The 13,639-nt window shown below is 42.1% G+C and overlaps 1 protein-coding gene across 3 annotated transcripts in view; it reads left to right on the top strand.

Moving 5' to 3' along the window:
- Positions 1-245: 245 nt before the first annotated feature.
- The window catches only part of MSRA (methionine sulfoxide reductase A), a 373,438-nt gene continuing 360,044 nt past the window's right edge, over positions 246-13,639 (top strand). The window contains exon 1 of one of the 3 annotated variants that reach the window (XM_033937807.1): positions 246-741. In XM_033937807.1, coding sequence (XP_033793698.1) covers positions 594-741 — 148 coding nt within the window. In that variant the 5' untranslated portion in view covers positions 246-593. The remainder of the gene's footprint in view (positions 742-13,639) is intronic. The other 2 variants (XM_033937808.1, XM_033937806.1) reach the window with 2 other exon arrangements.

The raw sequence follows: 13,639 nt of genomic DNA, 5'->3' as shown, positions 1-13,639 counted from the left end.
AGTCAGGTTAAATATGCATGAAAGATCTGCATATACCATTCCATGCAAATTAATTATGGATATCCTGGCTAGGTGTCCTAGGTTTAGGAACATGTTATACACTGCAATCTGATTACATAAATCGAAAGAAAAAAAAAAAGTTAAATATTTTTCTGAAACGATTTTACTGCCGTGCCTTTCAGAGGCTCCGGAGCATCAAAAGGCATTTAGAGGACATAGAACTGCATTCCCGATAGTCGTGAAGTATTGCTGTTTTCTAATCTAAGGGCATGCCTTAAAGTCTGAAAACAGACACGGCAAACGCAATCATTCTCATACCCTGGGAAACGGAGAACTGCATGAGTAGCAGTCGTGCACTCCGGAAAAGATTCTGCAAGCCACCGGTTCTGCAACGATTGCACAAGCCGCGATCTCAAGCTCCCGTTCTCGCCACTTCAGCAGTCGCGCGCGAGGCAGCACAAGCGCAGAGCAAAAAGGAAACGCGCGCGCTCTCCAATCGTCCCACCGACCCCCCTCCCCCCCTCCAAACACAGGTTGGAGCCCAGCTCTAGGCCGCTCAGTACCCCGTCGTATAGTGCACCCCCCTCCCCTACATGGTGACTGGTCGTGTCGCTATCAGCTCCCGGCTCTTGTTCACGTTGTGGCCTCGTGGGAGGCTAATGGGAGACATGGCTTCCAAAGCAAAGCTCCCCACCAAAGAAGAGGCTCTGTCCGACCGCAGTCGTAAGATGCAAGTATCAGGTAGGTGCCTAGCATGGCAAACTGTTAAACGGAAGAAATAACGGCTCCATCCCCCACCCCCATAAATTAAAACACCGAAAGTTCCTCCTCTCCTCACACCTTCTGCACAGCTTTCTTTAGGGCCTGACGCTATGGGAAATGCGCAAGTAACTGCAGCAACTAGTTTCGGCCGCTGGCGGTGGATGGAAAGAGGAGATCGGCGCCTGCGCACTGCAGTGTTGGGTTGCTCTCTCTCTCTCTCTCTCTCTCTTTTTTTTTTTTTTTTTTTTAAACTCGCGCCTTGTTTGTTGGAATTTCAAGTACGCTGGTACAGTGTTTATAATAAGGAAAGAAACCTGTTACTGAGGTCTGTGTTGTGGCAGCATTTTCTGTTGTCTATAAGACGTGTAGTCCAGTATAAAACTGGTGTAATTGTACTCATCATTATATATCTTAAAAATGGTACTGTTATGGTCCAAATAGCAGTAGTTTTACTTTCTTAATAACTGCCACCTTTTAAAACAAACAAACAATCAAGAGGGTCCAGGGAGTAATAAAAATCAAATACAAATAAATACATATAATAAGACCAATTTAAAACATGCACAAGCTTATAAAAAACATCTTTCTGCAACCCTTCTGGATAGATCTATGTTAAATTAGCTTTATAATACGTTTAATATTTACTTCTAGAAATAACTTTTTAGTTGGAGAAAGAATATCAAAATACCCTGATAGTACTCACTGAGTTTGCTTCTTCTATAAACTTTATAGAAAAAGCAAACCCAGATTTAGACATAGTTAGGGCTTCTAGTTCTAGATATTTAATAATTGTAAATTTAGGCTTTTATTATCTAGCTAATTAGGAGTTTTCTGAGAGTAAAAAAAAGTTTTCAAGCTAGATGAAGCTTTAAGTTTTCAAGCTTTTTAGCTTGCTGGGGTACCATTTTTGGTGGAGTCAAGTATATACTTCATGACACCTACGCAAAAGGCACAGAAACTATGTGGAGGATACAATTTAAGTCAGGGGAGGGGGATTCGTAAAAGCCAGGTCCTCTGAGTCTTGTGATTTCCTCATTAAAAGCTGTTGAGCGGATCTGGCTTTTAAGCAGACACCTGAATTGCTAAGAGAGACCAGAGAGCTGTGATTCCAGCAGATTCAGAGGATGAGAACAGAATAGACCTGGTCCCTGAGGTGGCTTTAGAAAGGGAGGAGGGGGGATTGGTCAAGGCCTTGTAATGTGAAATGGATCTGGCATGGGCCTGAAGGATCTAGTCTGTATAAGTGCTGTGGGCAGGGCAGGATTAATTCTTCCAGGGCCCCTAGGCACACATGTACACTGGGCCCTCCTGCCCCGCCCCTGCCCACACCCCACCCCTGCTCTGCCCCCATTTATCTGTTTTCTTATTTATTTATTTACTTCTTTTTAAAATTCAAAACAAACAAAGATTAGCACACTAGTGCACAGTTTTTTCTTTTATGCAACCCCTAAACATCTCTGAACAAATCCCCCTTCCGTCCTTTCCACCTACTTACCCAGGACTTTAACTCTGAACTCTTTCCAGTGTTCAAATATATTGTAAAGCAGTAATACTATCTGAAATATAAGTCTATATTAATAACCAAGTTTACAACGCCTCACAACTGCCTCACTCTATGTCGACTAACTGTAACCGATATATATGTATAAACAACCAAATCTGTAACTCCTCTAGTATGTTCCACTCCATGTATGTTAACTTGTAACAAAATAACCAGGCAAGCAGTCCACCAAAGAATCCAACATGAAACAAAAGAAGATCGACAGACAATAAGGAAATTCAAATCGAGTGCTCCCAAGAACCATGCTTGATGCATTATGCCAAACAAGGCTAGTCAACGCTAACAGAAAACCACGTCTTTCATACATACAGAACACAGATACACCCTCACCCAGTATGGAATAAGTAATCACAAACTAAAAATAGAAATATGTAGATAAAGGTTAAACTGAACCGCCAAGAAGCTAAACTGCATACAGTGAAACACCACAGAAACAATGACACATAGTTCCCTAATACTCTACAAAATCTAAATATAGTAGATGTAAATTTGAAGAATCTGATAATCACCACTTTACAATAGAAATAAAACAAAAATTGAAAATAAGAATATAACATTTTATTGGACTAATCCATTTTTCAATTAACTTTCAGAGGCCAGAGCCTCCTTCAGATCAATATAGTATACTGCTGTTACATTATACTGTCCTGACCTGAGAAAGGGGGTTTTGGTCTCTAAAAGTTAGTAAACTAATGTATTAAAATTAGTCCCATAAAAAAGATTACCTTATTTTCTGTTTATAAAAGTTTTATCAATACTATTTTATTCTAAAGCAACAAAAAAAAAATATTTTCTACCTTTTGTCGTTTTTCTTTAATCATCTTGTCTTCACTCTCTTCTTTCTAGCCAGCATCTGTCCTCTCTCTCTTTTCCATGCAGCATCAGCCCCTTCCATCCACTGTCCGCTCTCTTCCTGTTCCATATGGCATCTTCTCTCTTTCCCTCTATGCTCCTTCCATAAACTGTCTATCCTGTGCCCCTTATCTCCTTTGTACATGATTCATTTCAGCTCTGCCACTTCTCTCTCCCCTATGTTCTGGCATCTCTCTCTTCTCCTTTCTATCCTTCCCATCCCATGGTATGGCATCTCTGTCCCCTTCCCTGATTCCCTGGCATCTCTCTCCTTTTCTTCCATCTCACCCTCCTCCTCCATGCTCTGACATCTCCTCCTTCCTTTTTCCTTGGTCTGCATACCTTACTCCTTCCCAACATGCCCTGGCATCTCTTCCTCCCTCTCTTCCCTCCATGCCCTTCTTCTGTTCCAGCCCGGATTTGGGGACTCCAGATTTGTGATTCCCTATGCTGATTTTTCTTAACTTTCACACCAGAGGATGCTCATTACTGAGCCTTTTATTTGCACACACATGGGAATGGCATGCAGTTATGTATCCTAGCCAGGAGCAAGGGGATCTCTACATCAGAACAGGGGGCTAAACAATTTAGACATGTAAGGGGGGAGGGGGAAGACATTGCAAAGGGGTTATTACTTCTATCGGGAGACAGAGACACATGCAGTCGATACAGAAGTGCAGAAGCCAACCCTGCTGACCACTTGTGGGCTTTAGTACCACTCGGAGCGCCAGAGTATGGAAGTAGTATAGGGTTTGCAATCCCTCTACTTGCTGGCAGTTGTAGAAGATTGCTTTTAAGTGAAACGTACCTGCCATCCCCATGATCCTTTATTTTCCCGTCAGTTAAAGCTCCTTTCCCTGCGTAGATCCGAACCGGGAGCCCCATCAGCAGCAGGAAGGAGGGTGCACTGGAGGACTCGAGCCCACGAGAGCCAGTGGGGATGGGTCTCATCTACTCGCCATCTGCGCCATGTGCTGTGACATTTCTGACCTGAGCGGAGGCATGTGTGGCGGAAGTGCGGGCAGTGTCATCCGGAAGGTTCCTTTTCAGAGGGGCCCTAACATGGCAGCTTTTCTCACAAGCTGCCAGCAGCTGATCTGAAGTTTTCCTCTGCCGCAACTTTCTGTTTCTGATAGGGCAGATCGCCGCAGAGAGGGAAAGCTTCAGGGCAGCCCCGGCAGTTTGTGAGAACGACTGCCTTGTCAGGCCCCTATGAAAAGGAAAATTTAGCTTTTTAATAAAGCAGTTCGGACCGCAGTTCCCCCTGGATCTATGGGGCCCAGGGCAGCTGCCCTATTTGCTCCCTATAATGCCGGGGCCTAGGCACATGCCTATTGGGCCTACCCTTTAGTCTGTCCCTGGCTGTGGGGTAAAAGGCAGATCTGCATACTGTTTAAGGTGGAAACACTCAGAATTGGACATATCTGGAAGATCCAACTTTCAAGCCCCAGCACTGACAGGCCCTGTGGTACCTTGAAGAGTTTTTCAGATGACAGGAAGCCCACGTGGAAGGAGTGGTTGGGGTGTTGGAGAGCTTGCAGATTCACATAAAAGTTACTTAACCCTTTCAGGACCAAGGGACATATTTGTCCCATAACTTTAAAATCCTATAAATTTTGATTGGGATAGTCTACAGTTCTAAATTTGATATGTACGGATTCCATATGATACTGCCTTTATGTAAACAAACTGGTTCCGACATTCATTCATTAGCGTCGTTGCTAGATTGATGAGAAGATTCACTTGCCACACTGTCCATAAGCCAGAAGTGTGATTTTTTTAAATAAAAATAATGATATTTCACAAAAAAAAAATCAATTTTTTGGCATCTGCAAGCCCTTTTTACCATAAAAATGTCGTCAAAACCACAAAAATTGGCCTACGATCCTTATGGTCCTGAAAGGGTTAAGGAAAAGATCTGCTGCTCTGTGGCTGGCCATTCTCCACTATGGCCTTACTGCAGCAGAGGTAAAAAGACAATTGGAGAAGGGAAGATCTGAGCAGGGGTAATATAAGATATTTCCCAGTTCCCAGTTGTCTTTGGGTGCCTTTAATCTAAATTTGGTTCTGAGAAGAAGGTGGTCATACTGAGATAAAATTCCTGCATTTGGTATAAGCCTGGCAGCCTGTTATTGTTTAGTTTATAGTTTATTAAAACTTGCTAAACCACTATGGACTAACTGGCAGGTCTAGGCACTTTATAATTCTGAAGTGAATATTAAAAACAAAAAAGCAGTAAAAAAGAACTACAATGCCTTGATAGGATAGAATATATCATTCAACCAAAAGCCAAGAATTCCAGATTCCAGAACAATAGAAGACAGTAAGAAAGGGCAGATAGAGAGGAGGATAGCCAGTGGCTCAGCAATCACCCTATGAGGGATTGAATGCTTGGGTGAACAGCTAGGTTTTTATTGCTGTTTTGAAGTTCTTCAATGATGGCTCAGCACAAATGTGCAACAGAAGAGAATTCCAAGGAATAGGGCAGCAAAAAAGAAGGCATGTTATCTGGTAAAGTCTAACTGAGTGAATTTAGTATTAGTAAGAATTTATTGAATTGTTAACAGAACACAAAAGATGAGGTGGTGAATATGGAATAGTAAAAGAGATGTTATCCCAGGACAAGCAGGCAGCATATTCCTCACAGATGGGTGACATCCACGGAGCCCTGGTACAGACAGTGCAAAAGTGTACTGTCACTTTAACTTCTTTAGAAGTCTCAAGACTGCTTGTATTGCGCAGAATTGGACAAGTTTCTTCCTGCCCAACGGAACGATCAGTTCTTCCTTAGCAACCGCAGCAGATGAATCCAGAGACAAATGGGATAGCACACATCTACCTGCAGGCGGAGATAGAGAAACTGATTAACAGGTGGTCCTATTGGCTGGCACTCCTCCTGTATCTCCAGTATGCTCTATCTCCCAGCAGGTGATGGTTGCTATTCAACTAGCTCCTGAATTCTGGCTGTGACTGGAAAATTATTTTCTGCTGTTGAGGTTTCTCTTCAGTGAGACTGCCATTCTATTTCTCCTGTTGAGGTTTCTCTTCAGTGAGACAGGGGTGTCCGGCTGAATGGTACCGGCTTTAGGGGTTACACCTGGGCCCCCCCAGATCCCTGCCTCACCCTCCCTCCATTGCTAGAGGGTCTGACTGGGTCTCGATTTTTTGTTCTTATCTGTTAATTTTCTTTCCTTTAGACGCAGCAGATGAATTCAGAGCCCCACCCTTTCTGGATATTGTCTGTCAGTTTTTTATTTTGCAAATTTTAAAGTTTGTTGTTATTGATGGTTGTATTCTGTATTATTGCTTTTGAGATTTGTTATGGGAAAGAAGGGTTTTTTTTACATGCTATGCCTATTGATGGTTACGGATGCTTGGGCAAGGAGCTATACTGGAGATACAGGAGGAGTGCCAGCCAATAGGACCACCTGTTAATCAGTTTCTCTATCTCCGCCTGCTGGTAGATATGTGCTATCCCATTGGTCTCTGGATTCATCTGCTGCGTCTAAAGGAACGAAAATTAAGGTAAGAACATAATTTTTCCTTAGTTTTCCACGGAGCTAAGAAGTTGTATATTTAGAGTCTTTCCAAGTGCGTGTGGGCTGTGAGGAGAGTGAGATGAAGGGAGAGAGGTTGGACCTGGGGTAGTGTGGATGAAGAGGGAAAAATATACTTGAAGGGAGAACCATTAGGAAGAGAGAGGGAGAAATGGTGGACCTGGGGGGAGGGAGGGATGCAGGCAGACAGGGGAAGAGATGGGATGGGGGCAGTTGGGAAGAGAAAGGGAGAGAAGTTGGATCTGGAGATGGAAGGGAGGGAGAAATGTTAGGCTTGGGGGTGGAAGGGAGAGAGAAATGCAGCATGTCTTTGTTTTTTTTTTCCTTCCATCTCATTGTTCAACATCAAGGGTGGAGGGAAGAAGAACAGCAGAAAAGAGAGGGAGCAAAATGTCGGACCAAGAGGAGAGAGGAGGAGAGATAGAAGGAAATGGGAGGTGGGAAAGGAGTGGGATAGGAAATGAGAGAGCTACTGAATAAGAGAATATGGAAAACTGATAGGTAGCTGAAAATTTAAAAAGAAGAAGGATGAGAAAGAGGGCGAGATTTGAGTGGACAAAGGCAGAAAAGAAAAAAAGGAGAAAAGTTGAAAGGGAAAAATCAATATGTTGGAGACAAGGAATGGAGCAAGAGAGGAGAAAAAAAATGGACTGCAGACACTAGAAAGAGAATTAGAAGATAGACAAAATCAGAAAGAGAAACTGGGCCTTAAAGCCAAATGACCAGACAACAAAAGGTTGAAAAAAATAATTTTATTTTCTGTTTTGTGATTGCAATATGTCAAATTTGAAATGTGTATCCTGCCAGAGCTAGTGTTAGACAGCAAGCGTGAACCAGGACCTAAAAGAGAGGAAAAGTCCTTTTTATTTATTTTGTAGCTGGTGTGTGATTGGAGAGGTTGTATCTCTATACTTCTACTAAGACTAACCCCCTCCTTTGCTGACATGCAGCGTGGGTTTTGTCGCCGGTGGCTTTGATTGATCTGACACTCACAGAAGTCCTGTGAGCATCCCACACTGTGCGTCAGCAAAGGAGGGAGTAAGTATCTTAATAAAAACTCTGGCCCACGACTTAGCCTGTGTTTTAGATTTCGGCCCCTTATGTGAACATAAGAATTGCCACTGCTGGGTCAGACCAGTGGTTCATCGTGCCCAGCAGTCCACTCCCACGGCGGCCCTTAGATAAAGGACCAGAGCCCTAACTGAGTCTAGTCTTACCTGCGTACGTTCTGGTCTATCAGGAACTTGTCTAACTTTGTCTTGAATCCCTGGAGGGTGTTTTCCCCTATGACAGCCTCCGGAAGAGCGTTTCAGTTTTCCACCAATCTCTGGGTGAAAAAGAACTTCCTTACGTTTGTACGGAATCTATCCCCTTTTAACTTTAGAGAGTGTCCTCTCATTCTCCCTACCTTGGAGAGGGTGAACAACCTGTCTTTATCTATTAAGTCTATTCCTTTCATTATCTTGAACGATTCAATCATGTCGCCTCTCAGTCTCCTCTTTTCAAGGGAGAACAGGCCCAGTTTCTCTAATCTATCGCTGTACAACAACTCCTCCAGCCCCTTAACCATTTTAGTCGCTCTTCTCTGGACCCTTTCAAGTAGTACTGTGTCCTTCTTCAAGTACGGCGATCAGTGTTGGACGCAGTATTCCAGGTGGGGTCGCACCATGGCCGGTACAGTGTCATGATAACCTTCTCCGATCTGTTCGTGATCCCCTTCTTAATCATTTCAAGTAGATGGCTTCATCGACTTGTCGACCAATACTCCCAAGTCTCTTTCTGGGGGGGTCTCTCCGAGTACTGTACCAGACATCCTGTATTCGTGTACAAGATTTTTTTTACTGACATGCATCACCTTTCACTTATCCACGTTAAACTTCATTTGCCATGTCGCAGCCCATTTCTCGAGCGTGTTTATGTCCTGTTCCTGTCATCGCAATCCTCCTGTAACTTCACTACTCTGAATAACTTCGTATCGTCTGCAAATTTAATCACCTTGCTTGTCGTTCCAATTTCCAGGTCATTTATAAATATGTTGAAGAGCACGGTTCCAAGCACTGAACCCTGCGGTACTCCACTGGTGATACTTTTCCAGTCCGAGTATTATCCATTTACCCCCACTCTCTGTTTTCTATCCGCCAACCAGTTTTTGATCCACGCGAGTATTTCACCCTCAATCCTATAGCTTGCAAATTTTTGAAGTAGTCATTCATGCGGGACCTTTTCAAATGCCTTCTGAAAATCCAGATATACAATGTCGACCGGGTCACCTTTGTCGATCTGCCTGTTAATTCCCTTGAAGAAGTGCAGCAAGTTCGTCAAGCAAGATCTTCCTTTGTTGAAGCCGTGCTGGCTGGTCCTCATCAGACTGTGTCCATCAAGGTGGTAAACGATGTGGTCCTTTATCAGCGCCTCTACCGAGGTCAGACTCACCGGCCTATAGTTTCCCAGATCTATCCTCGAACCTTTCTTGAAGTTTGGCGTAACATTCGCCACTTTCCAGTCTTCCGGAATCCTTCCCGATTTGATCGACAGATTGGTTATTAGTTGAAGCAGTTCAGCTATAACCCCTTTCAGTTCTTTGATTACCCTCGGAAGGATGCCATCTGGTTCAGGGGATTTATTGTTTTTAAGCCTGTCAATCTGCCTGCATACCTCTTCTAGACTGACCGTCCACCCAGTCAGTTTCCCGTCTTCGTTTTCTAGGTATAGTCTGTCAGCTTCTGGTATGTTGCGTATATCCTCTTCTGTAAACACAGACGCAAAAAATGTGTTCAGTTTGTTGGCGATGGCTTTGTCCTCTTTCAGCGCTCCCTTTATTCCATGGTCGTCCAATGGCCCCACCGCTTTCTTTGCGGGTCGTTTCCCCTTAATGTATCGAAAGAATGGCTTGAAGTTTTTCGCCTTGTTGGCAATTTTTTCCTCGTAGTCCCTTTTGGCCCCTTTTACTGCCTTATGGCACCTGCTTTGATGTTGCTTGTGCTTTTTCCAGTTTTCATCCGTTTTGACCTTTTCTATTCTTTAAACTAAGCCTTCTTGTCTCTTGTGATTTGAGTTTGACACCCCTGGCCCAGAAGGAGGTCCCCACCAGAGAGTCTCTCTTTCACAAAATTCATTCATCAGATGGGGCAAGCTCTGCCAGTCAAAATGGAATCCAAATGCAAACCAAGAGCTGAGCTTTTTGATGCCTTAGACTTTGAGCAAATCCCTAAAGATTGATATTTCCATTCCATAACTTGATGAGGGATGCTATGTTTAAAAACTGTGAAACACACCTCTGTTTATTCCTGTGGCACCCAGAAAATTAGACTCCCTTTATAGAGTCCAGTCATGTCCAGGATTTGACAAACTTCAACTACAGCATCACTCCCTTTTAGTTGAGTCAGCTCTCAAGAAATCTTCCAGTACCAGGATTTATGTCAATGTTCCTCCAGGGAGAGAGGGCCGTACCCTGGACAAGTTCGGCCGCAGCCTCTTCCAGAATACATACCATGTTAACCAGCCTTATCCTGACCTTTTACTTTAAACAACTAGTTTAACAATTATCACATTATGAGCAATACATTCCAGGAAACCAGCTTGAAGAATTTCAAAAGACTACCCATGATCTTCTAGAAACTAGAAAGTTCATGGCTAGATCAGTGTTTGACGCCTTTGACATCACCTCTAGGGCCCTAGAAAACAACAGGGCAGGAGGTCTGCAAAATCCAAAATGTTAGTCAACTAAAAGCAGCACAACCAAAAAGATGTGTAGAAACCAAGTTCAATTTTATTGTGCAGACATCAGATAAAACTCATCACATAAAATCTGACACAGGCCATGTTATGCCCACATTAAGGTCTACATCAGGGGTTAATAAAACTAGAAAACAATAACAAAACAGAAAATTATCATAATGAGATAGTATATGTATAATCATCAATATATAAGCTACTTGTTCATAAAGGACATAAGAACTGACTGCTTGTCTATAAAGGACATAGGGACTGCAAGAAAAACCTATGGGTAAAAAATGCACATTAATACAGATAGTTGCATTGCTGACAAAGGTAAGAATCCATATTATAGGGAGCAAACATGAAACCAGCTATTGAAAAAAATGCAAGGCTAAACCAGCCATGGAAAATGAGGGTGCATACCTACATATAAAACAATTACAAAACCAAACTAGCTTTGAAAAAAATTACAGCCTTAGAAAAATGAATCACCAATAGGTGAAAGCTGGAAAGAAATTAATCTAAAATGCCAGTAAAACCTCTAAAATAAGACACAAAATAACAGCATTAGATAACACCACTCAAAAATGTGTTTCTGTGAGAACTAACAGCATAAGTCCCCACTGTCAGCCTTCAAAATAAAATCAAACCAAATATTACAGCAACCACATTTAGAACCCTCACTAGTAGATAATAAATTGCAGCCAGTTGAGTTTCCTATTGCAAATCTGTCTAATGAGGAAATACCTCAGAATATTACTCTTATGGATATTTGGACTGTGGTTAAGAGGCCTTATTACAGGGTCCAGTACAAAAGCTTTGTGCTTTTTCAGATCAAGTAGCGTCTAAAATGGAAAATATGAATGAGAAAATTAATGTGTTAGAAGAAGCATTAAAGAAATCAGAATCTCAAATTGGATTGCTACAACAAACTAGTACCTTAGCAATTAAAAATAGTCTTTGGTTGCATAGGCAATTATAAGCACATGATGATAATTCCCAGGTTAAGAAGCTAACATGCTTTAGTCAATGATGACCATCATATTGCAAAAATACATAATTATTTAGCAGAGTTTCCTGTATGGGGTTGTGATCCTGGTTGAATATATATATAGGCAAGTCATACTGATGCACAATGGCAGGATTGCTTGGAATGCTTCCATCATGACCATGTGGTTGTCTGAAAAAAGATTGGTAATATACAGTATTGATAAATGTTTATATTGTATAATCATAGAATAACATTAAAGTCTAGTCAAGAATTGTATTGCTATTCAGTAATAAGTATGAACCATACACTTTGTTAGTCTTTATTTCCATGCTCTGAAATATCATGAAATCAAATTTCAGTCTGTGTTCCTATCCCTTAAATGGCAATAAAATGTAATGCAGACAAATACAAAGCAATGCATATATCTATAGGTACATAATTTTAGTCAAATATTAGGAGTCAACACCAGGAAATGGATCTTGGAGTCACTGTGGACAGGAAATTGAAATTCTCAGTTCAGTATGTGGTGGGGCAAAAAAAAAAAAAAAAAATAGAATAGAATCTTAGGAATTATTTGGAAAGTGATGGGGCTCATGCCTTTGTTTATTGATATGTGGTGCAACTTTATCTTGATTATTTATGTGCATGTCTGATTGCTCCATCTGAAAAAAGATAGAGCAGAACTAGAAAAGGTACAAAGAAAGGTGACCAAAATGATGATGGGGATGGAATAGCTTCCTTATTAAATTACATTACATTGATGTCTTATATCCTACCATTTCAGTTCTAGGCAGTTTACAACAAGAAATTAGCCTGGGCATTCCCAGGGAGATTACAAGGTTGATAGCTATAGTATGAGTCGGGATCTGGGAATGGTCAATACGGTTTGGTTAGATCATTTGACAAATTTTTTGAATAGTATGGTTTTCAGTTCTTTCCTGAATGTTTTGTAGAAGGGCATCATGGTCAGCAGATTTGAGAGGTGGTGGTCTATTTTTGCTGCTCTGGTGGCTAGTAGACCATCATATATTTTTTTTGCTTTGCATGCCTTTGATTGGGGGTGGGTAAAGTGTGCTTGAGTTCTCCTTGGTCTGGATATGTTTTTCCAGATTAGGCAGTTGTTCAGATAGCTTGGTCCATTTCCATTTAGGGCTTTGAATAGGGTGCAGTAGAATTTGTGTTGTATGCGTGCTTGTACTGGGTGCCAGTGTGTGTCTTGGAAAGCAGAGGTAATGTGGTCGTATTTTTTCAGAGTATATTAGTCTTAGGGCTGTATTTTGGACTGTTTGTAATTGTATTAGCATGTTGGCAGGGCATGACAGGTAAAGTAGGTTACAGTAGTCCAGGAGTCCTAGGATTAGCGCTTGTACTATGAGTTTGAATTGTTCGTTGCTCAAGTATTTTCAGACTTGTCTTAAGTTGTGCATGGTTGCGAATGCCTTCTGAACCGTTTTGTTGATTTGAAGTTGCATGGTGCAGCCTTTGTCTATCATTATTCCCAGCAGTTTTAGGTTTGGTTGTATGGGATATATGATGGAGTTTATTTCTAGGTTTGTTATGGTTGGCTTCTTGTATATCGTTCTGTTATGCTCAGACTGGACTGCAACTGGAGAGTCGTGTCACAACCCATAAAGTTAGAGCTATGGCAGCTTCAGTAGCTTTCCTTCGATCTACCCATATTGAGGAAATATGTAAAGCTGCCACCTGGTACTCGGTTCACACATTCACTTCACTTTACTGTCTGGAGACTTTCTCCTGAAGGGATGAGTACTTCGGCCAATCAGTATTACAAAATTATTTTCCTAAAGGCCAACACTCCCACCATCCTATTCTGGTTAACTTGGAGGTCACCCACATGTGAGAATATGCTGCCTGCTTGTCCTGGGATAAAGCACAGTTACTTACTGTAACGGGTATTATCCAGGGACAGCAGACAGATATTCTCACAACCCATCCACCTCCCTGGGTTGGATTCTTAGCTGGCTTACTGAACTGAGGGACATGCCTACGTCGGGCAGGAAGGCACTCGTGCATGTGCGGTGTGGGCTATTGCGAACTTTCTGAAAGTCTTAAAGTAGCGATGCACTTTTAAAGTGTCTGTACCGGGGCTCCATCGGTGACGAGACCCACATGTGAGAATATCTGCCTGTATATCTGGATAACACCTGTTATGATAAGTAACTGTGCTTTTTGTGTGTG

This window comes from Geotrypetes seraphini, chromosome 3 (assembly GCF_902459505.1).
Source record: "Geotrypetes seraphini chromosome 3, aGeoSer1.1, whole genome shotgun sequence".
NCBI lineage: Eukaryota > Metazoa > Chordata > Amphibia > Gymnophiona > Dermophiidae > Geotrypetes > Geotrypetes seraphini.
This window is presented reverse-complemented; position numbering and strand designations above follow the sequence as displayed.